At 35.5% G+C, this 26,569-nt stretch overlaps 4 protein-coding genes and 1 long non-coding RNA gene across 8 annotated transcripts; 3 read left to right on the top strand and 2 right to left on the bottom strand.

The window, feature by feature from the left end:
• Positions 1-1,906: 1,906 nt before the first annotated feature.
• LOC113699238 (uncharacterized) lies at positions 1,907-10,204 on the bottom strand. Of its 3 annotated transcripts, XM_072058173.1 has the most exons (8): positions 10,175-10,204; positions 8,091-8,480; positions 7,059-7,544; positions 6,815-6,964; positions 6,387-6,548; positions 4,813-5,285; positions 4,069-4,507; positions 1,907-2,925 (listed from the first exon to the last, which is right to left on the bottom strand). In XM_072058173.1, the coding sequence occupies exons 1-8, from the start codon at positions 10,188-10,190 to the stop codon at positions 2,783-2,785; spliced, it is 2,259 nt and encodes a 752-aa protein (XP_071914274.1). In that variant the 5' UTR covers positions 10,191-10,204; the 3' UTR covers positions 1,907-2,782. The 3 variants fall into 3 exon arrangements, with proteins under 3 accessions (XP_071914274.1, XP_027075250.2, XP_027075251.2); XM_027219449.2 differs by lacking the exon at positions 1,907-2,925 and having other exon boundaries at positions 3,615-4,507; XM_027219450.2 differs by lacking the exons at positions 1,907-2,925; positions 7,059-7,544 and having other exon boundaries at positions 3,615-4,507.
• Positions 10,205-13,608: 3,404 nt separating this feature from the next.
• Positions 13,609-14,229, bottom strand: LOC140010566 (uncharacterized). Its single transcript, XM_072057859.1, has one exon. It carries the CDS (start codon positions 14,227-14,229, stop codon positions 13,609-13,611), a length of 621 nt encoding a protein of 206 aa, XP_071913960.1.
• Positions 14,230-14,712: 483 nt separating this feature from the next.
• Positions 14,713-17,292, top strand: LOC140010756 (uncharacterized). Of its 2 annotated transcripts, none has more exons than XR_011817873.1 (2): positions 14,713-14,949; positions 15,651-17,292. It is a non-coding gene; the product is annotated as an uncharacterized lncRNA (long non-coding RNA). The 2 variants fall into 2 exon arrangements; XR_011817872.1 differs by lacking the exon at positions 15,651-17,292 and adding an exon at positions 15,075-15,619.
• Positions 17,293-18,815: 1,523 nt separating this feature from the next.
• On the top strand, positions 18,816-21,776 carry LOC140010565 (uncharacterized). The gene is made up of 3 exons (XM_072057858.1): positions 18,816-19,899; positions 20,642-20,773; positions 20,920-21,776. Exons 1-3 carry the CDS (start codon positions 18,816-18,818, stop codon positions 21,774-21,776), a joined length of 2,073 nt encoding a protein of 690 aa, XP_071913959.1.
• A 54-nt stretch (positions 21,777-21,830) lies between these two features.
• Positions 21,831-22,808, top strand: LOC140010564 (secreted RxLR effector protein 161-like). Its single transcript, XM_072057857.1, has 2 exons — positions 21,831-22,286; positions 22,767-22,808. The coding sequence occupies exons 1-2, from the start codon at positions 21,831-21,833 to the stop codon at positions 22,806-22,808; spliced, it is 498 nt and encodes a 165-aa protein (XP_071913958.1).
• Positions 22,809-26,569: the final 3,761 nt, after the last annotated feature.

Below are 26,569 nucleotides of genomic sequence, written 5' to 3'. Positions count from 1 at the left end.
AAACAAAAAAGATTCAGAACTATTTGAAAATAAGTAAATAACATTATCCTAGAAAAGAGTCAAGAAAATGAAAAGGCAAGCTTTGCAGTGCTGATCATCTTGATTGTTTACAAAGAACTGAAAAATTCACCTGTTGCCTTATATATGTAATATTAACATTCTTAAGTTGACATTTTGGATAAAGGAGGTGAAACCATGTAATTTCCTTCCACAAGAACTTGCCAAGAAGAAAAGTCCAAAAAATTCTGTGTTAAATTTGAAGAAAAAAAAGAAAAATATATTATAAGGGTATTCAACACATATTATGGTAAAAGGTACTCCACGTCCTAAAATTAGCTTAGTTGGCAAGAACAATAATCAGGTAAGGACAATAATCAGGTAACTCAGAAGTCACTCAATTTACTCAGTCTTCCATTGTTCAAGTCCTTCTCTTTTCTAAGGCTTCAAGTCCCTCCCATGCCGCAAAGAAAAAATGATAATGAACTGATGAAATAATGGCACAGGCAATTAAATGCATGTTATTACTAAGTTTTTTCGGCTCAACGAGGGCTCCTAGGCAGATAAAAGTTTCTATAGAAATTTTTAACATGGGAAAATTTTAACAGATGAAACTTTAAAATGTTTACAATTAGGAGGGCACGTAGGGATTCCACCAGAATCTGTAGTTTACCTTGAGATGTTACATAAGGAATGGATAGATAAAAGTCACTCTCGGTTACTCTATATTTTTCCTCTGAAATCACAGTTTCAGGGAAAGAACTGCTGGAGGTTGTTGGGATTTGACACCTCCGCTGATGCTGTCGAGTTGCAGGTCTGCATGTATAATTTAGGGTTAATTTCGCTTTGTACTCTTCAATTACGCTTAAATTTTTGAATTTCTAAACGAGACATTTTAGTTTTTAAATTATGAAATCTGTCCCATCTGAGTAAAATCTATCTCATTCAAATAGCCTCCAAGTCTTGGACAATGGTATCATGTGGTATACTGCTCTCCTTCATCTTTCGAAGATTGTTCTACATGACTTTTTATATTGATTTGTCGATTGATTTTTAATGAGACTTTTGTTTGCACGGCGTAGTACAAACTTTTCACCCAAGGGGAAAATCATAAATGAGATAATGTGGCCGGGGGAGGGAGGAGAGAGGGGGGAGGGGAGAAGTGCATTGGATAGTTCGAGGAGAGAAAGTATAAATGAATGAGATGATGTGAAATCATTTTTGGAAGTAAAATCTGAAAATAACCAAGTTACTCTTATTTTCTTGTTATTTGTTTGCTTCTCAAAAATTCAAAAAATGTTACCTATTGTCATTGCTTGTTGTCTCTAAAAACATGAAAGAAAGAAAGAAACACAAAATATTTTCAGTTTTTCCTTGATATAACGTGGTTTGACATCCTCATCGTAGGTATGGTAAACAATTAAAATGATAGGGAACATTAAAATGATTTAGGACTTCACTAAATTCTTGTAAATCAAAAAGTGAAGGGTTATCAATTAATTAAAGAGAACACCGTAATCACTTTGGATTTTGTCGAGTTATTTCTGTTATCAAATAAGTGAAAGATATTTTAGACATTACCCAAAAAAAATACGATTATAATACCTACAGCTATATCATTTACTCATATCAAGAACACTATGTTAGATTTGATTCAAGGTTTATCCTCATAGCACAACCAACAATGATGCTAAGGAATCCCATCTTTGCTGCATTTGCTAACACTATATAATCTATCTACCTATCGCTCTATCATCTATCTATTATCTAAATAAACACGGTTGCATTTCGGTCAAATATTGCATTAATTGATGAATTTTACTCATATTTGGTAATTGGTGTTGGTTGTAGAGATCCAGAACAATTGTAGTGATAGTTACAAAAATGAAACATCCTTTAAGTTATGGTGAACTAAACAAAAAATTTTATTTTTCTATAAAATATCCAATTTCAAAGAGTACTTTTTTTGTTTTTTTTTTACTAGAAAATTTTATTAAGTGGAAAACATGCGTACACTATGTCACCCATAACCAACCACCCTTCTATGAAACGATGGGAAACCCAACTTATCCATTCAGACATCCCCCTACCAGTCACGGGAGCTCAGCGAATCTGTGAAACAGCTGTCCTATCTCCGAGTTGGCACCAACATTTGCCAGGCGATCTGCTGGCGAGTTCGCTTCCCTGAAACAGTGCAAGATTGTTTGAAAATGCTGTTTAAACACAAGCAACTCGTCCAGCTCCCTTTGCAACTCCCATGGACACGCACAAGCCCCTTGAACGATCCGAATCAGTATACGCGAATCTGCTTCCAAATGTAAATCCAAATACCCTCGGTCAAAACAGTACTTGACCCCCAACAGGAGCGCTCGCAACTCAGCCTGCAGATTGGTCAGTGTACCAAAGTACTCCGAGTAGCCAAATACAAAGTCCCCATGACAATCCCGCACCAGCCCACCCCCTTCACTCAAACCCGAGTTCCCTCGAGAACACCCATCTGAATTCAACTTCCACCCACCCTGCGGTGACCACCATCGCATAGGTTGAATGGTCAACCTCGCTTTCCGGCTAGCTACCTCGCCCAGGAACCCTTCCCACGAAGCTTCCGACCACCGCAATCCCAGGAACTATGCTTGAAAGATCTCAATCAAACATTGGACGATCCGATTGACCAACTCCATGATCCGCAGCCTCTGTCCTTCAAACACTCTCCTATTCCTTGCCGTCCACAATTCCCAGCAAATCACCGATGGGAGAATCCTATACAAGAACTTCAAAAAACATATTATTCCCTCTCCTTAACCACCAAAACCACACCAGGTGACACATCGTGCGCACCCCCTCCATTTCCCCGGCCCGAATCTCGAAGTGACGCCAAACTAATCTTGCCCCCTCCCCTAAGCAAAATACATGGTCCAGATCCTCCTCCTGCAGCTCTCGACAGCACCAACACTAAATAATCTTAGTATCTTGCAATCTTTAATCATATAAACTCTATAATCATAAAGTATATCATCAATGAGAAATACAAATAAGTTTCACCGAATCAAAATATTTCTCTTCAAAGTTAAGCTAGTTAAACTCGAACAATGGAATTTCAATATATTTAAATACTATTATAACTACAATAGCACTATAGACCATTTTACAATCCACTATTAGCGGGAAAAAAAATTAGAAAACTCATTAAATCTAACAAAAAATTCATAGAATGACTTAAAGGGGAACAATAAATTTTTCAAAAAGTAAAAAATTTTAACTAAAAAGACATAAAAGAGAACATTTAGGTTATCCAAATGTAATAAAAAAAACTAAAATATTGATACTATTACAAAATAAAAATGCTCTGGGGACAAAGAATGCTTTATTACTTGTGCAATTGTGTTGGTTACTTATGACAAACTAAGTTCAGAAACATATTTTTTTTTTATCTCAATTACATTTATTCCTTCAAAACAAGTGATTTTCTAAAAACTTTAAGAAAAAATCTAAAAGCATCATATTCACGTTGAAAGCGTGCACGTGATCCATTACCAGTGAATAAGATAACCCAGCAAAGCCAATTAAAATAGTGTCAACACTCAATGTTAGGTAGAATTTGATGTGGCAAACAATCAAAAGCAATCCATAGGCATGACTTATCGATAGCTCAAGGAATCCACAGAATCAAAGGAATCTGTAGAATTTGGGCTCAAGCTGGGCACAAGCTGGAAACAAAACAACAGAGTCAAAACAACTAGATGTTGCCTACAAGATCTATTTAAAACATTACACTGAAGGATTATTTATTTAAAAAACAACTTCTTGAAGCAAACTACTGGAAGTGAAATACAGAATGTCATGATACGCAGCAGAATGGAGATCAGATGCCGGTAGTAGTGTCGGTTTCAAAACTATAGAGCTTCTTTTTAGGTTTTTCGAAGATGCCATGTCCGTAAGTGCGACTGATCATCTCAACCAGAAGAGGGAATTGCAACAATGAGTAAAGAGCTATTGGAACAACAGAGAAAACTATGATTGGGTAGGAAATCCAAGCTACTTGTTTGATCAGCATCAGATAGAGAGCAGTACCAAATGATGCCATCATGGTGACTATCGAGACGAACAAGCATGTGATTCCAAATATTAGCTTTGTGGGCAAGGACTTGAGAAAGTCTCCTTCAGCATAACGTGCAGTGAGAATCCCCAAGAACATTAGAATTGATGTTGAAGAAGTGAACATTGACAGTGCATTTGATGCCATAAAAATCAAAAATGCTTTCTGTTGAGTTTCTAGCATGACAGGGAGCCCTGTTTTATTATCATTGCCACCCGGAACTGTGAAAGCTGTTGTAAACATGACTGCAGCGATGAGAGTTCCCACAATCATACTTGAACCTGCCGTATTTTTCATCCATCTTTCTCCCTCCTTAGCCAACACCTTATGCTCTTCAGTAAAGAGTTCAGAAGGTGTTTTATTATAGGCATTACGTTCTTCCTTCATCCTTGGTTGCACAATACTCTCAACTTCCTGCAAACTAATTCACGTCAGGAACAATCTCTCACTAGGACAATACAAGTAAATAAAAAATCTTGCAGCTGTTATGTCTCTATTTCATGACACAGTGACATGAGTTGCAACACAGAGATAGTTTGGCTCTCTTTACGACACCTATAAATGCCGCTATTAGATGCCTGCCACAAGTACATTTGCAACATTGAAATTGTGTCGCATACATTTTTTGCAGCATCATAAAAGCCAAAATTCTTGTAGTTTCATGAGACATGAAAACAAAAACATATGCCTAAGAATTGACTTTGAATTAAATTGCTTACCTTAAACCATCGTATTTCCCTTTGCATTTGAAGAGCTGCTCCAGAAATCTTGTCAAGTCGAGACAATGGAGACAGCTTGGCTGCTAAATGTAGCAAATTGTTTCCGAAAAAATCATGCCTACGTGCTAGTATGCTCTTTCTTGTTCCCAGGGCATTTAAAAGGCTATAAATTTTATCTTGGCGAAGCACAATTGCATGTGAAAAAATTGTTCTGCCCTTTTCGTCTCTTTTATATATGATTCCAGTCCTATATTTGAAAATTTTATCAACGAACTCAATGATTCCTTGCTCAATCGCATCGTATAAAATTTTCATGATATCCATCTCTTCAAGGTCTTTCATGCTCAATGTCTCGATTTCCTTAAATATGAGGGTCAGGAGTTCATTGGCATCTTTATGAATCACTTTCCTGTCATGACACAAACCGAGGCAACTTAATATGCTCCAACCGAGTCCATGCAAAACCTTCAGTACTGCAAGAAAACAGATACACATAGGATGAATTAAATTAATGAGATGGAAAAATGTGAGATCGAAGGGAATAAAACAGAAGTCTAGCAGTTTATTAGTTGCACAACAGCGTAAGGGCAACTAAAACATTGTTAAAACTCGACTAAAGAGCCTCTTCACAACTAAACAGACATGAAACTAGCATTATATGTCTTCAGAGATAGAAACTTGCATGCCTGCTTAGTGCATATGAAGGAAGTGCCAAATGATAGGAATAATGCCTATTGGAATGTGCAAAGAATGAAAAGCGCAGAGAAAGATGGTAAGGATAGGAGACAGTTAACAACTGTTTATAAATCAACGTGAAACCTTTTCTCAATTTTATTTTGTTTTCTTCTAAATCAACGTGAAACTCATAAGAATCCGGATCAATCAAGTAAAGGAGAGCTAAGAACTATAGCTTTGCCTACTTACCGAGGTAATTTTAGTGGCTGAGAACAATGGCTTTGCCTTAAAAAAGTGAAACCCATAAGAATCCTTAAGTTTAGCAGTCGTATTTATGCACACATGTGAATGAAAAATCCCTCGTTCTTATCCTTAAAAGGATTTTTTTTTAGTCTGTTTTCTTCTTTTATTTTAACAATCTTTTATTCTTACTGGAAAAGGCTCCAAAATGTTGGACTCAATCTTATTAAACTTGAACTTCCCTCTGGCTGCTCCCAAATCATAGATAGCCCAATTCAAACACACAAAGGACTGTGAATGGGGCGGATTGGTCCCAGGTCCATTGGCCCAAAAATTTGGGATTAAGTACCGTTTAAAATTGATGGTGTATACACTATCAGAATATAATATAGAAGATTAATACTATTTTATGGATCTTGCTGTAGTGATGACAAGTTATTGGATCTTAAGAAAATAAAAAAGAATTAAAATATGATATTTATAAATAAAAAATAGTAATATAAAAAAAAGTGAAATAGAGAGTAGGACAGAATATTCATTGCGAAATACAACGCACTCCATTTTGTCATCTAGCTACAGCAAAAATTGAGAGAAGAAAGAAAAGTAGTAATTTTGCAACAGAAGGAATTTTGGAAGACGAAATTTGATATTTGACATACCAAAGCTAGTAATCTGTAGGCCTCGATTTCCTGTCAAATTCGTTTCACCATCACTAGAATGATGAATCTCAATGCTGTGGTCTCCAATCATGCTTGCTTTTGTCGTCTGATCATCTTTAGCAGAATCTGTTAGACTCCTCCATAGAGAATGTCCCATTAAACCTGGGGTATAGCTATAGAGTATAAGTAGCATTCTCCAACACTAGTACACAATTACTATCTGCGGCAGGTTGGTATTCTTGTTATTGAAAAATTTTATAGAAAGTAAGAAAAAAATGCACAATGGTTGTTCTTAGATTGTTTTCCTTGTCACTGAATCAGAGAGCATAATATTGTTCTTCGTTATATACAAGTCAGTGATCATTATTAAAACATTTACCCTGAAATTTGATGTAAAAGTAAAGTAGAACTGGAAAAAGGACACTAACATGAATGGATCCATCTTTTCCAGAAAACAAGTTTGGTTCCACTAGGAAATGCAGATGGCTTGTGAGCCAGTAACTGGAGAGCATAGTAACCATTCTTATCTGGGGTAACACCAAGTTTTGGATATTGTTGAAGTAGCATTGAAGCAACATCTGTAGCAATCAAAAGGAGTTAGGTTAGGGGCACATATATTGAAGAAGGATCTGATGCAGATTGGTATATTGCCTCTTACATCCACAATCTTACCATACATTTCTGCTCTAATCAGGGAATTAATCAGCGTAGCTCCATCCTTACCCACCTCTGGACTAAATAACTCCTTTGGTGTCACAGAGTATAGATAATTAACCATATGCTTTTGACCATACAAAGCAGCCACGATGACAGGAATCTGCCCATCATCAAGTTTATTTTCCTTGCTAAGTAGACTACCATTTTTTTCCACGATTGCCCTTGCCAACTTTTTTTCACCACTGATTGCAGCAAAAGTAAGAGCTGTGCATCCATAGTCATTAATCATTTCCAAGTCTGCTTGTTCCATTCTCCTCAACAGTTCCTTTGCGATTTTCATTTGTCCATTTAGAATGGCAAATGGAAGTGGAGTTTCTCCATGTGATGTAATTATGGCCCTAACAGCGTCTGGATCTTGATCAAGGAGACTTTTTGTGCGATCAAAATCGCCTGTTGCAATTGCTATGTACAAGGGCCTATAGCGAACGTACTCTTTTGGTCCTGGAAACATTAGAATTTGTTTCGAACAATGTCTCTAATATGGTCATCTATCATAACTAATGAGCTCGTAGAAGGCACAATTGAAATCTGAATGAGTATAAAAATTTCAAGAAGTCCGGAAAAACAGAAAAGAGCAATAATATTTTCATTGGATATTAAGCAACGACTAAATGAAAATTCCAGATGTGGAAGATATATTCTAAGTACTCTTTTGGAAAATTAGGCCTCCCAACTCTCAAGTCTCCGCCATTGTTTGGCACAGCAGAGATAGCACAGATGAATTGGAGTTTTATTTGAAGTAAAGTACAGCAAAATTCCCTAGTGAAGAATTGCTTGCTAAATGAGCAAAATAAAACTATATCAAATGGAATAAGTAAAAACATAAAGAAAACCTGCAATTGCTGAATCATAACTTTGCTCCTGATACCACATGATTCAAAATACTGATCGAATGAACCATAGTGTCCTTCAAAATACTTATCGAATTGACTTCTAAAATTATATGTGAAACCGTAAACATTTCATAGCAACATGATCGAGAGTTACCTTCTTCTTCAACACGGCTGCTTTCATCTTCAGGATCACCTTCCGCCCATATTCTGTGGGGCTTCAGTCTTTCCACCAAATGCTTCCATGCAACTTCCGCAGAAGTGTGAGCTTCCTTAAGTTTAACATATGTGCCTGGTCCACACGAAAGTTGGATGGCATGCAAGGCCAATGCATTCTTCTTCTTCCATTCCTCATGTTCTTGGTTCTTTTCTTCTCCATATTCTTGTCTCTCATCGTTTATAGGATCTTTCTCCTCTCCAGAAACAACACCCCAAAGGCCATGACCAACCAAATAATGTTCCAAGCATCTTTTCCATTCCTGATAGTTCTCCTCAGTGAGCTCCTCAGGAACAATTCCGATTGCTGCTCTCCCAATACTATCATCTCCTGCTTAGATGCATAATCTTAATGGATGCCAATGTCCAAGATATAAAGGCGGATGCACAATTTCAATTAGACACTGTTACCGAAAGTTACAACCAACATAGATAACCAACAAGTTTATTCCTATTAGTCAAAAGGGTTAATTTCACTTTCTCCCCTCAAACCTTGGACGATTACCCACTTCAGTTTCTAAACTTCAAAATGGGACACTTAAGTCTCTAAATTTATAAATACCTCCCACTTAAGTCCCTAAACTTATAAAATGGGATACTTAAATCCCTAAACTCTTATAAAATGGAACACTTTGACCACCAACGACATTCAGGATTTGTTAACAATTTTCCTTAAGTGGAAGGTATTTATAAGTTTAGGGATTTAAGTGTCCCATTTTGAAGTTTAGGGACTGAAGTGGACAATCGCCCAAAGTTTGAGGGAACAAAGTGGTATTAACCCTAGTCAAAAAGCAACTAGAATTGGTCCCTTTAGCTTAAACTGTGTCTCAAATTAGAGGACATTAGAGCCCTTTTGGAGGCTGTGCTAGAAGGGCTCAAAAAGGGCATTTCCACAGAAAGAAAACACATAAAAAGTGATGTATACGAATTTGCTTTCGTAAGATGGTATGGTTATCTGTTGGAACAATAATCAGAAAACGCAAGACGCAGCTTTGAAAATGCAAAATTAGACCTAGCCCAAAACCAAAAAAAATGCAAAATTAGGTCATTGTTCAGAAGCATACCAACCAAAGCTAGAGATCTTGAAACCAAGCGGTAAGATGAAATAACCAACCAGTAACAAATTTCCTTCTCAATTCGTCATGAAATAAATCAAGGCATTCGTCCTGAACTTCATTAACTGATTAAACCACCTCACAATCCCATCAGATTTCTTCTTTATTTTGGCCATTTGGAATTATGGACTATGGAAAAGTCAAGAAATACTGCTCATTTTGACTCTTCCGTGATTCTACATCTAATTAAGGAATGCATGGTGATATTTCACTGTAAATCAAACCGATGAGTGGCCATGCAGAGACATTGAAGGCCTCACAATGTATGGTGCAGGCCTCCAAAATGTAGTTACAGACCCACGTCCCACTCCGGGCGGTACGGTTTAGGCAAAGCTTCATATTCCTATAGTTACCAAAAGGTTCTGTTTGTTTGGCGGAAAAGTGAAGTAAAATGAGGTAAAGAAAAAGGAACTTTATCACTTGTTTGGTTAACAAAAGAGATTCCACGGACTCAACATTACAAGATTTTTTAAATGGGTGCCTATAATTTGTATTAAAAAAATTCTAATGGATGCATCAGGATAACTATTAAAACACCTAAATTACAATTTAACGTAGTATATGAATACACACGCATCAAATCGTTCAGAAATAAATATTAGAGAACAGATCAGCTCTATTGTTAAGAGTGAAATTGGCCATTTTAACAATGGAAATTTTAAGTCATAAGTAGAAAAGTCACTCAATTCAGAAATATGACTTTGCACCTCTTTGGCTGCTTACAATTCCAATGGAATGAAAAGAGGAAAAATAGAAAATAGGAAAAGAAAAAGAAAAAGAAAAACCAAATGGGGTAAATGGAAAACAGCATGACTTTTATGCTAATCATAAGTGAACAAACTATCACAACTGAGCACTTATGTAGAATAAAATGAGGGAACCAAAAAAACATGTATTTTTTTGGTCTAACCTGAAACTTTCGTCATCCTTTGACCGTGACTTTTTGTAATAGAGGAAGTGAAACAACAATGGCGCTCTAAGTATTTATAGAACCATACAACAAGTGACTCTGATTAATGGGAATAGCATCTATATGCAGTTTATACAACAAAGTGATTCTGATTAATGGGAATAGCTTTTATATGCACTTTAATCAATTAGTGATTCTCATTAATGGGAATAGCATTTATGTACACTTTTGCACTTTTTCTTTCTTGTTATCTAGTATCTTGTTTCTGATTAATGATATGATGTAACATAAATTAAAGTGGTTATTCGATACAACTGTGATATGCTATGCTATTCCCATGTGTTTCACGCAATCAATGCAAATTGATTGATTTTTAGCTAATAAAATTCGAACGAGCTGCTAGTCTTACTTTTTTCATTGTAATTATGATAAGTATTAGTATGATTATTCACAGCTGATTTTTCTTCATTTTATTATTCATATTATTATTGTTATGATCATTATTATAATTATTACTACTATATTATATTAGTATTGATTTTATTTTTAACTTGGGTTTTAGTGAGACTCAATGGATACCCTCTTATTTTACCATGAAAAGGAGAAGAAGAAGAGTTAATTTCATGCATTTCCAATCTAATCTTTACATACATTATGGTTCATGCAACCTCACTTCCGCAGACTACTATAATAAACCATTAGAAACCAGAAGACTACAGTTCACGAATATCAAAAGGCTGGTTTACAACTTATCACATATTGCTGATAACATGGAAGAAAAGTTTCACCCAAAAAAAAAAAAAGGGTTAGTGTTCAATTTTGTATTTATTAGGTAAATTGGTATTTATCCTTAAGACCATAGTCATTTCATCCACTCACATATTTACATTTTAGAAGCACTTATTATCTAATTCTCCTAAAAAACTAACCATTTTTCTTCTTTGCTGTATACAACTCTTCTTGAATTAAACGTAATCCGTTACATTTTAGATTACATAGTCAAAGATAAAAGTACTAATAAATCTTAATAAACTCCCTTGAGGTTTCTTACAATTTCACTTGGCTCCCCTCAAGTTTAAGAAATTGCACTTACCTCCCTTGGCATAATAAAATACCTATAATACCCTCCACTTGGTAGACAATTCTAAATTTAAGGCAATAGATTTACAAAATCCAAAAAAATTATCTTTTTATCTCTTGTCTACTTTCGCTCCTTTCTATTGTAGTTAATATAATGCTATACGCTTTTTTTTTTTATCTTCAGTTTTGTGGATATTAGCAAATTAAAATTATAAAATTAATACAGAGAGTAGACTATATATCAAACTAAATAATGAAATTGATGATTGAAATAGGAAGTAGAACTAAAAGTGTGAAATTTGTCATATTTTGTTTGTTGTCTTGAAAAACTTTTATAAAATGTCAACAATTACATAAGGATTTCTTTCATTGGATTGGAAATTTTTTGTTATGATTTTATTGTGGAGGTGGAATTTATTCTCAACTTTTGAAATATTAATATTTTTAAGACCATAAGAAGGTTGTAATGGTGGTTCTAGATCAGATTAGCTTGTATTGAAAAGATATTTAAGCATTCAAATAATAGGAGGTATGTGTCTGTATGAGGTTTTTTTTTTTGCTATATATGCAATTTGGAATCTTTTTGAATGGTTATTTGGATTTGAAACTTATACTTGGATGGTTGTTAAGGATTAAGCTTGTTGATTTGTACAAAATGTGGAAGAAAATGATTAACCATACTATATTTTGGTTTCTTAGTTTAAAGGGCAATTTAGGATTTTTGAAAGAAAATTTAACTTGTTGGACTTATATTGTTATATAAACAATAAAAGTAGGGGAGGTAAGTGTAATTTCTAAAAATTGAGGGGAGCTCTTTGTAATTATTAAAAACTTCAGGGGAAGTTTGTGGAATTGTCCATTCCTTCAGAACAATTGATTTTCTAAAAATTTTAAGGCAAAAAAAAATTAAAAGCATCACGTTCCCGTGCAAATAGACCTGACAATTATACCCAAAACCCCAACCCACCCAACTCACCCACTAATTTAAAAGGTTGGATTGGGTAAATTGGGTGTTGGGTCAATTTTGGGTTGGGTAATAAGAACCCACATATTTTTTGGGTGGTTTGGGTATTTGTGTTGAGCACCCATTATCCAACTTAAATTAAAAAAATAAATAAACAAATTTGATTTTTTGCTCAATGAAGGTCATTAGGAAGTTGTCGACCTGTCGAACTTAAATCTAGTTTCTTATTATTTGTTTGTTAGTTGCTAAATCTAGTATTTCGTAGCCAAGTAATTAATTAATTTCTACTCGTTTCCATGTTTTTACGAAGTACTACTGTCATTGCGGGGGAATTGATTCAAGATTTTTTGATCTACATGATAGAATACTGATTTGACTGTAGAGTCCTGTATAACTCAATTCTTTTCAAAAAAAAAATGGGGAAAAAAAAGAAACAAATTTTCAAAGTTTGAAAGCGGGTCCAATCTGCCATCGTTTTTATATGGCATAATTCCAGAAACCTCTCATGAGGTGAAATTTCTAACCTTTTTAGAGTTTAAATAGTTAGTATGTGCGTATATTTGTGAAAATATATTAGGATGTATTTTAGTGTGTTTGTGTACGTAAAAATAGTGTGTGTGAAATGCATATTATTTACACTTTATTTACACATACTGACTTGCTTGTATCATCTATACATTTTTCAATCACCTTTTTATCTCATATACATCACATCAAAAAAGTGTTAAAGTATTTTTTTCACAAAATTATTTCAAATAATTTACTATCCAAACAAACTAATTAATGTATTTCAAATGAGTTTAAGAAATGAGTGTGTGTTTGTATCGTGAGTGTTTTAGTGTGTGAAAATATGTCTATCTATGTAAAAATGTGTTTGAAATTTTTTTTTGTTGTATGTGAAAATGTATTTGAGAGAATTTATATATTAAAATCTATTAAATTAATATATTTGGTCATATTTGGATCATGGATTTAAGATGACCCAATATGACCCAATCCAAAATTAACCCAATTTTAAGTTGGACGGGTTGGGTATAACCCATTTAAATGAAAATTCAATATTAACCCGCCAACCTACCCAATTGCCAAGTACACGTCCAAAACACGTAATCTATTACTAGTGAATAAGAGAACTCGGCAAAGACAATTAAAATATCAATACTAAATAATAGGCAGTATTTGATGTGGCAAACAATCAAAATCAATCCATAGGTATGATTTATTGATAGCTACAGGAATCTGAAGAATTCCAGTACAAGCTGGAGACAAAATAAATGGATGTTTCCGACAAAATCTATTCAAAACATCACACTGAAGGATTATTTATTTAAAAACAACTTCTTGAAGCAAACTACTGGAAGTGAAATACAGATACGCAGCAGAATGGAGATCAGATTGTAGTAGTAGTGTCGGTTTCAAAACTGTAGAGTTTCTTTGAAGGTTTGTCGAAGATGTCATGTCCGTAAGTGCGACTGATCATCTCAACCAGAAGAGGGAATTGCAGCAATGAGTAAAGGGCTATTGGAATCGCACAGAAAACAATGATTGGGTAGGAAATCCAAGCTACTTGTTCGATCAGCGTCAGATATATAGCAGTACCAAATGATGCCATCATGGTGACCATCGAGAAGAACAAAAATGTGATCCCAAATATTAACTTTGTAGGTAAGGACTTGAGAAATTCTTTTGCTGCATAACGTGCAGTGAGAATCCCCAAGAACATCAGAATCGATGTTGTAGAAGTGAACATTGACACTGCATTTGATGCCATAAGAAACAAGAATGCTTTTTGGTGAGTACCTATCATGACAGGGAGCCCTGTTTTATTATCATTACCACCTGGAACTGTGAAAGCCGTTGTAAACATGGCTGCAGCGATGAGAGTTCCCACAATCATACTTGATCCTGCAATATTTTTCATCCATTTCTCTCCCTCCTTAGCCAATGCCTTATGCTCGCCAGAGAAGAGGGCAGAAGGTGTTTTACCATTAGAATTCACTTCTTTCTTCATCCTTAGTGGTAGAATACTCTCAACTTCCTAAAAAATAACTTATGTCAGGTACAAAGCCTCACTAGGATAACACCATTAGAAAAAGAATTATTGCAATTTTTGAGTCTCTGTTTCATAAGACGGAAATAAAAAAAATAAAAAAAAAGACGAAATGACAACAAACATGATACACTAAGATAAAATAGGATATTGACTACAAATTAAATTGCAACCTGAAACCATCGTAGTTCCCTTTGCAATTCTGTGTTTTCAGACTCGGACCGGACCGGCCGGTCGAACCGGTCGGACCGGGAATCGGCCAGGCATCCGGTCCGAATTAGTTAAAAAAACTTGGATGTTATAAAATCGGTCAAACCCGGTCATAAACCGGGTCATAAACTCAAATGTTATAAACCGGGTTTGACCGGCGAACCGGAAATCTTGATTAACCCCGGTTTTTTTTCTTTTTCTGTTTTTCGGCCTTTTTTCAGTCAGAGTTTGACAAATCGGACAAAATTGAAAATTGACAAAGCCACAAAACTTGCGTCGGCTACTCTGCTGCTTCTCTTCTGATACATTTTCTTCCTTTCTTGACTTTCTTCTTCAGATCTCCACCGCCATCTCTTGAGATTCATCGATCGTCCTTCAATCTCTAGCCTCCACCGCCGCAACAGCCACCTGTTCCTTCAGATTTCAAGACAATCAAGTAATTAGCATGCGGGTGAACTAAAGCTTTGTCTGGTAATTTTTACAATCTGAAAGCTATTATTGCTGATTCGTTATGCTAAAGTTGATTTGTGACTGGAATTTTTTGATTCATTATGCTGGACATTTGGGATTTGGATATTACGGGTGTGAATGAGAAGCTGGAGTGTTTAATTATATTTGGGATTTGGGATTGGAATAGTGGGGTCAGGGGATCAGGGAAAACGGCTCTTGCACGGAAGGTGTTTGATAATTTGCCTGTGAGGAGGATGTTCTCACCGAGGATTTGGGTTTCTTTATCTGATACCTTTCATGATGAACCGGTGAGCGTAGACTTGAGAGTGAAGATATTGAGGAAAATGCTAGAGCAGTCTGGTTGTGATGTCTCGGAAATGATGACTACCTATGTTGACATTCCCAAGCTCACTTAGAAGCTTTACCAACGGTTAATGGGCAAGAAACTGAGTTCTCACTTCTGGTCTATCTTCGCTTGGATGTTCAAAGTTCCATGCAGCCATCAATGTAAATTTCTGTGATGTTTGTCTCTAAGCAATGAAACCTTATTTTGTCTTTTGTCTTAAAAAAAAAAAGATTGATATTTATCAAGCATTTGAACATGAACTTGCTACCTTATTTGGATTGCTATTTTTTAAGGATTAAACATGTATGGGATTTCTATTTTATAAATTTTGTGAGTTTGGATGAATTTGGTTATATTTTATAAATTTGATTTGCAGGTATATATATATATATATATGACGTATATATGACATCATCCGAGTCGACCTCCTATTGACCCCCGGTCGAACCCATTGACCCCTGACCTCGACCGAGTCGAGTCCCGGTCCGAGTCTGAAAACATAGCTTTGCATTTGAAGAGCTGCTCCAGAAACCTTGTCAAGTTGAGACTGTGGAGGCAGCATGGCTGCTAGATGTAAGAAATTGTTTTCGAAAAAATCATGCCTACGTGCCAGCATGCTCTTTCTTGTTCCCGAGGCGCATATAAGGCTATAAATTTTCTCTTGGCGAAGCACAATTGCATGTGAAAAAAGTGTTCTGCCCTTTCCGTCTCTTTTATATATGATTCCAGTCCTATATCTGAAAGTTTTATGAACGAACTCAACGATTCCTTATCCTTAAAAGGACATAATCTTTTATCTTTAATAATCTTCTATGTTTTTTTGTGCTAGTCTGTTTTCTTCTTTTATTTTAACAATCTTTTATTCTTACTAGAAAATGCTCCAAAATATTGGACTCAATCCTATTAAACTTAAACTTTCCTTTGGCTTCTCCCAATCATGGATAGCCCAATTCAAACACACAAAGGACTGTGAATAGGGTGGATCGGTCCGAGCTCAGGTCCATCGGCCCAAAAATTTGGGACTAAGTACCATTTAAAATTGATGGTGTATATACTATCAGAATATAATATAGAAGATTAATACTATTTTATGGATCGTGCTACAGTGACGATAAGTTATTGGATCTTAAAAAAATTTTAAAAACTAAAATATGATATTTATAAACAAAAAATAGCAATATAATAAAAATTGGAACAGAGAGTGAGACAGAATATCCGTTGCAAAATACAACACACTCCATTTTGTCATCTAGCTACAGCAAAAATTGAGAGAAAAAAGAAAAACTAGGGAGAAGATTCCTAACCCAAAAATGTTGTGCAGCAGATGGAATTTTTGGAAGACGAAATTTGATATTTGACATACCAAAGCTAGTAATCTGTAGGCCTCGATTTCCTGTCCAATTCGTTTCACCATCACTAGAATGATGAATCTCAATGCTGTGGTCTCCAATCATGCTTGCTTTTGTTGTCTGATCATCTTTAGCAGAATCTGTTGGACTTCCCAATGGAGAATGTTCCATTAGACCTGGGGAATAAATACAGAGTATAAGTAGCATTCTCCAACACTAGTGCACAATTAGTATATGCAGCAAGTTGGTATTCTTGTTATTGGAAGATTTTATGCTGACATAACAATCAAAATTCAAATTTCATACTGACATGATGATTAAAATTCGTAAAAAGTAAGACAAAAAAAATGCACAATGGCTATTATTCTTAGATTGTTTTCCTTCTCACTGAATAAGAGTGCATAATATTGTTCTTCATTATATACAAGTCAGTGATCATTATTAAAACATTTACCCTGGAATTTGATGTAAAAGTAAAGTAGAACTGGAAAAAGGACACTGACATGAATAGATCCATCTTTTCCAGAAAACAAGTTTGGTTCCACTAGGAAATGCAGATGGCTCGTGAGCCAGTAACTGGAGAGCATAGTCACCATTATGATCTGGGCTGACACCAAGTTTTGGATATTGTTGAAGTAGCATTGAAGCAACATCTGTAGCAATCAGAAAGGGGTTAGGGGCACATATATTGAAGAAGGGTTTGATGCAGATTGGTATATTGCCTCTTACATCCACAATCTTACCATACATTTCTGCTCTAATCAGGGAATTAATCAGCATAGCACCATTCTTACCACCCTCTGGACTAAATAACTCCTTTGGTGTCACCGAGTATAGATAATTAACCATATGCTTGTGACCATACAAAGCAGCCACGATGACAGGAAGCGGCCCATCATAAAGTTGATTTTCCTTGCTAAGTAGACTATCATTTTTTTTCCACGATTGCCCTTGCCAACTTTTTTTCACCACTGATTGCAGCAAGAGTAAGGGCTGTGCATCCATAGTCATTAACCATTTCCAAGTCAGCTGGTTGCATTCTGCTCAACAGCTCCTTTGCAATTTTCATGTGTCTATTTACAATGGCAAATTGAAGTGCAGTTTCTCCCTGTGTTGAAATTATGGCCCTAACAGAGTCTGGAGCTTGATCAAGGAGACTTTTCGTGAGACCAAAATCGCCTGTTGCAATTGCTATGTACAAGGGCCTATAGCGAAGGTACTCTTTGTTGGAAAAATAGCCATATCCATTGTAGAGTGAATGAGAAAATTTGTTCTCATAATGGCACTCTTGAAAGAATCCAGGATAATTATCTATCATTCATTCATGTATATAGGATTCATGTGTATTAATTATTGATACATGATTTTGGATAGGATACATGTACTTAATACATGATTTTGGAGTTATCTTATTGAGATACATGTATGTACATGAATGTGGTCCTTTGACAAACGTGAAGATAATTATCTGAAATTTAACACTTGTTGCCAATTTCTAACAGTCACCCTTAGCCAGCATCTATAAATATCTCTTTTTGTTTCAAAAGAAGGCGCGCTCTCTCTCTCTTTTTCCTTCTTGCATTTTCATCTTTTATAATGTTCCATATTGCTCTAGTTCGAGTTCGCTGTGGTGAAGAAAGTTTGGTGCTGACATATTCACCTTTAATCCGTTGTATCCTGGGAGACAGATGCCTACTCAATCTCGAGCACTCTACCTGGAGGGGGCGAATCTGTTTTAAGGAAATTGTGCTCACAAGTCTCGGATTGTTATTATTGTTATTTTCGATTATTACTTTCTTTCTAGGTTGTATTTATTCTTCTCTTTTGTATCAGCCTATTTTATTATTTCACTAACAATCTTAAAACAGACTCGGTTCTCAATGACTGACAATACAGGAAGAGAAACCAACACATCTACTTTTGATGCCTCTGCTTCTGGCACAATTGTGAAACAACCTGAAGGAAAGATTACTCCTATGGTTTCTACCAACCATAGTGAGAAACCTGAGAAGTTCCATGGCTCGAACTTCAAGACATGACAACAAAAGATGTTGTTCTATTTGACAACATCGAATCTCTCGAGATTCTTAAGTGAGGATGCTCCAAAGCTGCCTGAAGGCTTAACTGATGCACAAGCTGTCACTGCTATTGATGCTTGGAAGCACTCCGATTTCCTTTGTCGAAATTAAGTCATGAACTGCTTGCATGACTCGCTGTATAACGTGTATCAAATACACAAGACGGCGAAGGCATTGTGGGAATCCTTAGATCGGAAATATAAAACCGAAGATGCTGGGGCAAAGAAATTTGTCGTTGGAAAATTTCTAGACTATAAAATGGTGGATTCCAAAACTATTATCAGTCAAGTGCAAGAAATTCAGATTATCTTGCATGAGATTCTAGCTGAAGGCATGGTTTTGAGTGAAACCTTTCAAGTAGCTGCTGTTATTGAGAAGCTACCTCCTGGGTGGAAGGATTTCAAGAACTATCTCAAGCACAAGCGCAAAGAGATGAGTATGGAGGACCTTATCGTTAGACTTCGAATTGAAGAAGACAACAGGGGTTCTGATTGCAAGGCAACAACTTCTGTTGATGCTAAAGCAAATATTGTGGAGTATAATCAAGGGCAAAACTCCAAAGGCAAAAAGCCAACTCGAAATCTTGGGGTAAAAGGGAAAATCTCTAAGCAGAAATTCCAAGGGAAGTGCTTCAACTGTGACAAAAAAGGTCACAAGTCCACTGAATGTAAGCTTCCAAAGAAGAAGAAGCATGAAGCAAACTTGCTTGATAGAATCGAGGGAGACATGGAAAACATGAACCTGACTGCTATGGTTTCTGAAGTAAATATGATAAGGTCAAATCCGAAAGAATGGTGGATTGACACTGGAGCTACAAGACATGTTTGCACAAACAAAGACTTGTTTACTACCTTCGAAAAAGTTGAAGGTGAAAAAATGTTCATGGGGAACTCTGCCTCATCTGCTATTGAAGGTCAAGGGAAGGTGTTGCTAAAGATGACTTCTGGCAAAACATTGACTTTGAACGATGTCCTGTATGTGCCAGAAATCCGCAAGAACCTTGTTTCTGGATCATTGCTGAACAAGCATGGCTTTCGCATGGTTTTTGAATCGGATAAAGTTATATTATCCAAATCTGGGATGTATGTAGGAAAAGGATATACAACCAATGGGTTGTTCAAATTGAATGTAATGACCATTGTGAATAATAAGAATAAGTCTTCTGCTTATTTGCTTGAGTCTTCCAATTTATGGCATGGTAGACTAGGTCATGTTAATTATGATACTTTGCGTAGACTAATTAACTTGGATCATATTCCTTCCTTTCACATCAATTCAAACCATAAATGCGAGATTTACGTAGAGGCAAAATTAACCAGGTCATCTTTTCAAACAATTGAAAGAAACACCGAACCTTGAATTGATTCACACAGATGTCTGTGATTTGAAATTTGTTCAAACAAGAGGTGGTAATAAATATTTTATCACTTTCATTGATGATTGCACAAAATACTGTTATGTGTATTTACTCAAAAGTAAAGATGAAGCCTTGGAAAAATTCATTCTCTACAAGAATGAAGTTGAAAATCAACTTAACCGGAGAATTCAAAGGTTAAGAAGTGATAGAGGTGGTAAATATGAAACACCTATTGGTGATTATTGTGCAAAATATGGAATTGTTCATGAAGTAACTGCACCTTACTCATCACAATCGAATGGTGTTGCTGAACGGAAAAATCGCACACTAAAAGAAATGATGAATGCGATGTTACTAAGTTCAGGATTGCCACAAAATATGTGGGGTGAAGCTATTTTGTCAAGCAATTACCTTTTAAATAGGGTACCCTGAAAAAAACAAGATAAAACTCCTTATGAGTTATGGAAAGGTAGGAGACCATCCTACAAATTCTTGAAAGTGTGGGGGTGTCTTGCAAAAGTGGCTATTCCAGCACCAAAGAGAATAAAGATAGGTCCTAGAACTGTGGACTGTATCTTTATAGGCTATGCACATAATAGTGCTGCTTATCGATTTCTTGTGTATAATTCAGAAATTTCGGATATACACAAAAATACGATAATGGAATCAAGGAATGCTTCATTCTTTGAAGATGTGTTTCCTTGTAAATCGAATGGTGCATCAAGTTCATCAAAACGAACACATGAAGTTATGAATCAAGAAAAACATGATCATGACTTGATTCAACAAGATGAACCGAGACGTAGCAAAAAGGCTAGAGTGGAAAATCATTTGGAGATGATTTTACAACTTTTCTATTAGAAAAGGAACCACAAACCTATACAGAAGCTGTAAGTTCTTCTGAAGGATTTTTATGGAAAGAAGCAATAAAAAGTGAGGTTGATTCTATCTTACAGAATCATACATGGGAGTTAGTGGATCTTCCTCCTGGTTGTAGACCTTTAGGGTCCAAATGGATCTTTAAAAGGAAAATAAAACCTGATGGCTCTGTCGATAAGTACAAAGCCAGACTTGTAATCAAAGGATACAAGCAACAAGAAGGTTTGGATTATTTTGATACTTATTCTCCTGTTACGAGAATAAATTCTATCAGAATAATTCTTGCTATCGCTGCATTGAGAAAACTGGAGATACATCAAATGGATGTAAAGACGGCTTTCTTAAATGGTGATTTAGATGAAGAAATCTACATGGAGCAACCTGAGGGTTTCATAACTCCGGAAAAAGGAAATAAAGTTTGTAAATTAGTCAAATCATTATATGGACTAAAACAAGCGCCAAAGAAATGGCATGAAAAGTTCGACAATGTAATGATAACTAATGGATACAAAATAAATGTGTGTGACAAATGTGTCTACACTAAAGAAACAGAACATGGCTATGTCATCTTATGTCTTTATGTAGATGACATACTTATTGTTGGTAGTAATGACAAAATGGTTAAGTCTACCAAGGACATGTTGAATTCAAAATTTGACATGAAAGATATGGGGCTCGCTGATGTAATTTTAGGAGTTAAAATTACAAGAATATCAGACGGGTTGGTCTTGAGCCAAACTCATTATGTGGACAAGATTCTAGAAAAATTAAATCAGAATGATTCTGGAATTGCAAGAACTCCATTAGACAATAGTTTCCATCTATCTAAGAATAGATGAGAGAGTATTTCTCAAGTAGAATACTCAAGAATCATTGGCAGTCTAATGTATTTAATGAGTTGTACTAGACCTGACATTGCATATGCAGTAAGCAAATTGAGCAGATTTACAAGCAATCCGAGTGCTGATCATTGGAAAGCAATTTTAAGGGTACTCAAATACCTACTGTACACTCGGAACTTTGGACTGCATTACACTAGATACCCTGTTGTTTTAGAAGGGTATGCTGATGCAAATTGGATATCTGATATAAAAGATTCAAAGTCCACAAGTGGGTATGTGTTCACACTTGCTGGTGGGGCAGTATCCTGGAAGTCTTCTAAACAAACTATTGTAGCTAGATCTACAATGGAATCTGAGTTCATTGCCTTGGACAAATGTGGAGAAGAAGCTGAATGGCTCCACCATTTCCTTGAAGACATTCCAAAATGGGAAAAACTGTGCCACCAATATATATTCACTGTGATAGTCAATCAGCAATTGGAAGAGCACAGAATAACATATATAATGGTAAGTCTAGACATATACGTCGTAGGCATAATACCATTAGACAACTACTCTCAACAGGAGTTATCTCTATTGATTATGTGAAATCAAAGGATAACATAGCGGATCCGCTAACCAAAGGATTGAATAGAGAGTTGGTTGCAAAAATGGCAAAGGGAATGGGACTAAAGTCCATGGAAGGCTAAGTGTTATAAAGGAAACCCAACCTAACTGACTGGATATCCCAAGATCTAGGTTCAAAGGGACAACTTAATTATAAGGTCTTAGCGCAGTCATTGTGGGGGGATACCCCTAGACCCATTCCATAATGAAACAATGATGCAAAGGAGAATTAAGGATAGCACAATGGTGTGCTTTAATGATTCTTAAGTGAAGTAATTTATTACTGAAGACTTAAGTAAATCACCTATGTGAGAGTGAAGTGGGGCCGCTTCAAAAGAGAATTGTTTAGGGCTCAATTCTTAAAAACTCTTGCTGAACCAGGTTGATGTTCATGGCCAAAACGAATATAACTATGAGAACTGAATAAATGGAGCATAATTCCTGTGTGAAATATATGATTCATTTACACTAAAAAGCGAGACAGTTCAAAGACATCATGTCTACTGGATTGCTAGTAAAGTAAGTTTATTTCACAAGAGAAGGTTCAATGGGTAACACCAACCTATCTTATGCAGATTTCAGTCGTGGAACACTACTGTAGAGTCAAATCAAAACAATTTTTCCATTCATGTAGGGAATTGTTGGAAAAATGGCTATATCCATTGTAGAGTGAATGAGAAAATTTGTTCTCATAATGGCACTCTTGAAAGAATCCAGGATAATTATCTATCACTCATTCATGTATATAGGATTCATGTGTATTAATTATTGATACATGATTTTGGATAGGATACATGTACTTAATACATGATTTTGGAGTTATCTTATTGAGATACATGTATGTACATGAATGTGGTCCTTTGACAAACGTGAAGATAATTATCTGAAATTTAATACTTGTTGCCAATTTCTAACAGTCACCCTTAGCCAACATCTATAAATATCTCTTTTTGTTTCAAAAGAAGGCGCGCTCTCTCTCTCTTTTTCCTTCTTGCATCTTCATCTTTTATAGTGTTCCATATTACTCTAGTTCGAGTTCGCTGTGGTGAAGAAAGTTTGGTGCTGACATATTCACCTTTAATCCGTTGTATCCTGGGAGACAGACGCCTTTAATCCGTTGTATCCTCGAGCACTCTACCTGGAGGGGGCGAATCTGTTTTAAGGAAATTGTGCTCACAAACCTCGGATTATTATTATTGTTATTTTCGATTATTACTTTCTCTCTAGGTTGTATTTATTCTTCTCTTTTGTATCAGCCTATTTTATTATTTTACTAACACTCTTTTGGTCCTGTAAACATTAGAATTTGTTTCGAATAATATCTCTAATATGGTCATCTATCATAATTAATGAGCTCGCAGAAGGAACAATTGAAATCTGAATGAGTATAAACTTTTCAAGAAGTCCAGAGAAACAGAAAAAGAGCAATAATATTGTCATTGGATATTAAGCAATGACTAAATGAAAATTCCAGATGTGGAAGATATATTCTAAGCACTCTTTTGGAAAATTAGGCCTCCCAACTCTCAAGTCTCCGCCATTGTTTGGCACAGCAGAGCTAGCACAGATGAATTGGAGTTTTATTTGAAGTAACGTACAGCAAAATTCCCTAGTGAAGAATTGCTTGCTAAATGAGCAAAAGAAAACTAATCAAATGGAATAAGTAAAAACATAAAGAAAACCTGCAATTGCTGAATCATAACTTTGCTCCTGATACCACATGATTCAAAATACTGATCGAATGAACCATAGTGTCCTTCAAAATACTTATCGAATTGACTTCTAAAATTATATGTGAAACCGTAAACATTTCATAGCAACATGATCGAGAGTTACCTTCTTCTTCAACACGGCTGCTTTCATCTTCCGCCCATATTCTGTGGGGCTTCAGTTTTTCTACCAAATGCTTCCATGCAACTTCGGCAGAAGTGTGAGCTTCCTTAAGTTTAACAAATGTGCCTGGTCCACACGAAAGTTGGATGGCATGCAAGGCCAATGCATTCTTCTTCTTCCATTCCTCATGTTCTTGTTTCTTTTCTTCTCCATATTCTTGTCTCTCATCGTTTATAGGATCTTGCTCCTCTCCAGAAACAACACCCCAAAGGCCATGACCAACCAAATAATGTTCCAAGCATCTTTTCCATTCCTCATAGTTCTCCTCAGTGAGCTCCTCAGGAACAATTCCGATTGCTGCTCTACCAATTCTCTCATCTCCTGCTTAGATGCATAATCAGAAAGAGCTGTGAGATTAACTGATAGTCCTTTCAACTGCTCATTGGACTCAAAATCAAACTAACAGTGAAGGCTGCCTTGCAGCAATATTGATGGCTCAAAATGTAACGGATTGGGACTCAAAAATTGCCAGCACCAGTGCTAGATCGTGCCCATTTGGCTGGTTCGACCGGTTGAAAAGGAAACCGGCCATAAAACTTTCTCCAATTTTACATTAGAGTACAATGAAAAATAAATAACCCGTCCAAATTGGTCAAAACAGCCTACATGGTTGAACCGGCCAGTTATTTACTAGAAATTTTTTTCATAGTATTATTCAGATTTTCTATGTGAATTAAAAAACTGTATCTTTGACTCAATCAAACTAAAAGCTCATTTGATTCGTTCATTGATTCGGGTCTAAACATATTGTTTAGTATTATTGTAAAAGACGCTATATATACATTAAACCAATACTTGTGAATATATACAACGCAAAAGACCATAATAACATTGTTCATCCGCATGACTTATCACATTTTCAAGATTTCTACCATCTTCTATCTCCACCACACAAAGTCCAATTAGGGGAATTTGAATGCTCAAAATTATGAACAAAAGGATCATCACTGAGAGCGTTATAAGATTTTCCAATGAAATTGGAAAAAAAAAAAAAAAGGAACAGCATGGCTTTTGTACTAACAATAAGTCAATAAAATGTTGTAATGAGCACATATGCACAATTAAATATGGGAACCAGAATAACCTGAAGTTTTCGTCATCCTTTAGCCGTAATCTTTTGTAACAGAGAAAGTGAAACTAATACAGTCATTCTATTACGACTAGATGCACAAAACATTCTTTGGCCAAAAATGAAATTAACAATATTCTTACTCTCTATTTAAGTGATTCTCATTCTTACCTCTTCTGCACTTTTTTCTTTCTTTTTGTCTATCTTGTTTCTGACTAAAGATATGATGTAACTTGGAGTAAAGTGGTCTGAGATGCGGCCATAATATTATTCCCATGTGGTTCACATGTCAAGGTTCCACAATGTAAATTTAAAAAAAAAAAAAAAAAAAAACTTGCATGGCCCAATTGCTTGATTTAGCCAACAACTTTGGGATTCATGGTCCAAAAACTTGCAAGGCCCAATTTGATCCGTCCCAAGAAACACAGTAGTGTATTCGTTCTGCGTTTTGTTACCGAAGCAGGTCAAGAGGGGTTCTCTATGATTGCAGAATGGATATGAATCACAAGTTTGGTTTGGTGCTTCACTTTTAGGGGTCAATTCTTAGAATCACAAGTGGTTTCAACTGCATCAATAGGATAGTTTTTTCATTTTGTTTTTTCTTGCCTTTCCTACCTATTAAAATAAGACATTCCAATAGGATAGTTTTAAAACATTAACTTTCATCTTTTTATACACTGACAATTTTATTAAACAATTAAAATGCTTCTAAAAAATATCCGCTTCATTTTAAACTTAACTGATAGCACATTCAAATGAAAAAAGGAAAAGAAAAGAAAATATGATCAACTTAATTTGAATATAGTATATATTCTTCATATTCTAAAAGAGTGTTTAATTGAGAATTTAAGGATCAACATAAGTGAACAAATGATACATCTCATCATCAATTAATAATTTCATCGTGCAAAACAACAGATGCATACCGCATACCTTATGCCAATTTTGAAACCAACTATGCAATAGAGAAAAAGCATATGCATAAGTAGTGGCATGAAAATATGAAATGAAAACAAAAAAAAAATGAAGTTTAATAAATTTTCCATGCATTTTTTCATTAGAAATTCTAGTACATATCTAACAAAATTTTGATCCAATTCACATCTCATTTCATTCTAAAACATCAATACCAGTATGTAGAACTTAAGGAACTATAATGATTCAAAGTTCAAATATTGGAGATCCAAAGTGTAAACTCAAAACTATTGATTGACGCCAATTT

This window comes from Coffea arabica, chromosome 7c, assembly GCF_036785885.1.
Source record: "Coffea arabica cultivar ET-39 chromosome 7c, Coffea Arabica ET-39 HiFi, whole genome shotgun sequence".
Taxonomy (NCBI): domain Eukaryota; kingdom Viridiplantae; phylum Streptophyta; class Magnoliopsida; order Gentianales; family Rubiaceae; genus Coffea; species Coffea arabica.
Note: the sequence above shows the minus strand (reverse complement) of the source record. Positions and strands in the feature narration are given on the sequence as shown.

Coding starts and splice junctions, on each gene's coding strand:
- LOC140010566 (XM_072057859.1), bottom strand. CDS start 14,229: ATGAAGAAAGAAGTGAATTCTAATGGTAAAACACCTTCTGCCCTCTTC.
- LOC113699238 (XM_027219449.2), bottom strand. Junction 6,965..7,058: donor GATTAGAGCAGAAATGTATG/GTAAGATTGTGG, acceptor TGATTGCTACAG/ATGTTGCTTCAATGCTACTT. Junction 6,549..6,814: donor GAAAAGATGGATCCATTCAT/GTTAGTGTCCTT, acceptor GCTATACCCCAG/GTTTAATGGGACATTCTCTA.
- LOC140010564 (XM_072057857.1), top strand. CDS start 21,831: ATGAGTTGTACTAGACCTGACATTGCATATGCAGTAAGCAAATTGAGC. Junction 22,287..22,766: donor ACAGAATAACATATATAATG/GTAAGTCTAGAC, acceptor TTGCTGAACCAG/GTTGATGTTCATGGCCAAAA.
- LOC140010565 (XM_072057858.1), top strand. CDS start 18,816: ATGAACTGCTTGCATGACTCGCTGTATAACGTGTATCAAATACACAAG. Junction 19,900..20,641: donor GTCTTCCAATTTATGGCATG/GTAGACTAGGTC, acceptor GTATCTTTATAG/GCTATGCACATAATAGTGCT. Junction 20,774..20,919: donor GTTTCCTTGTAAATCGAATG/GTGCATCAAGTT, acceptor CTTTTCTATTAG/AAAAGGAACCACAAACCTAT.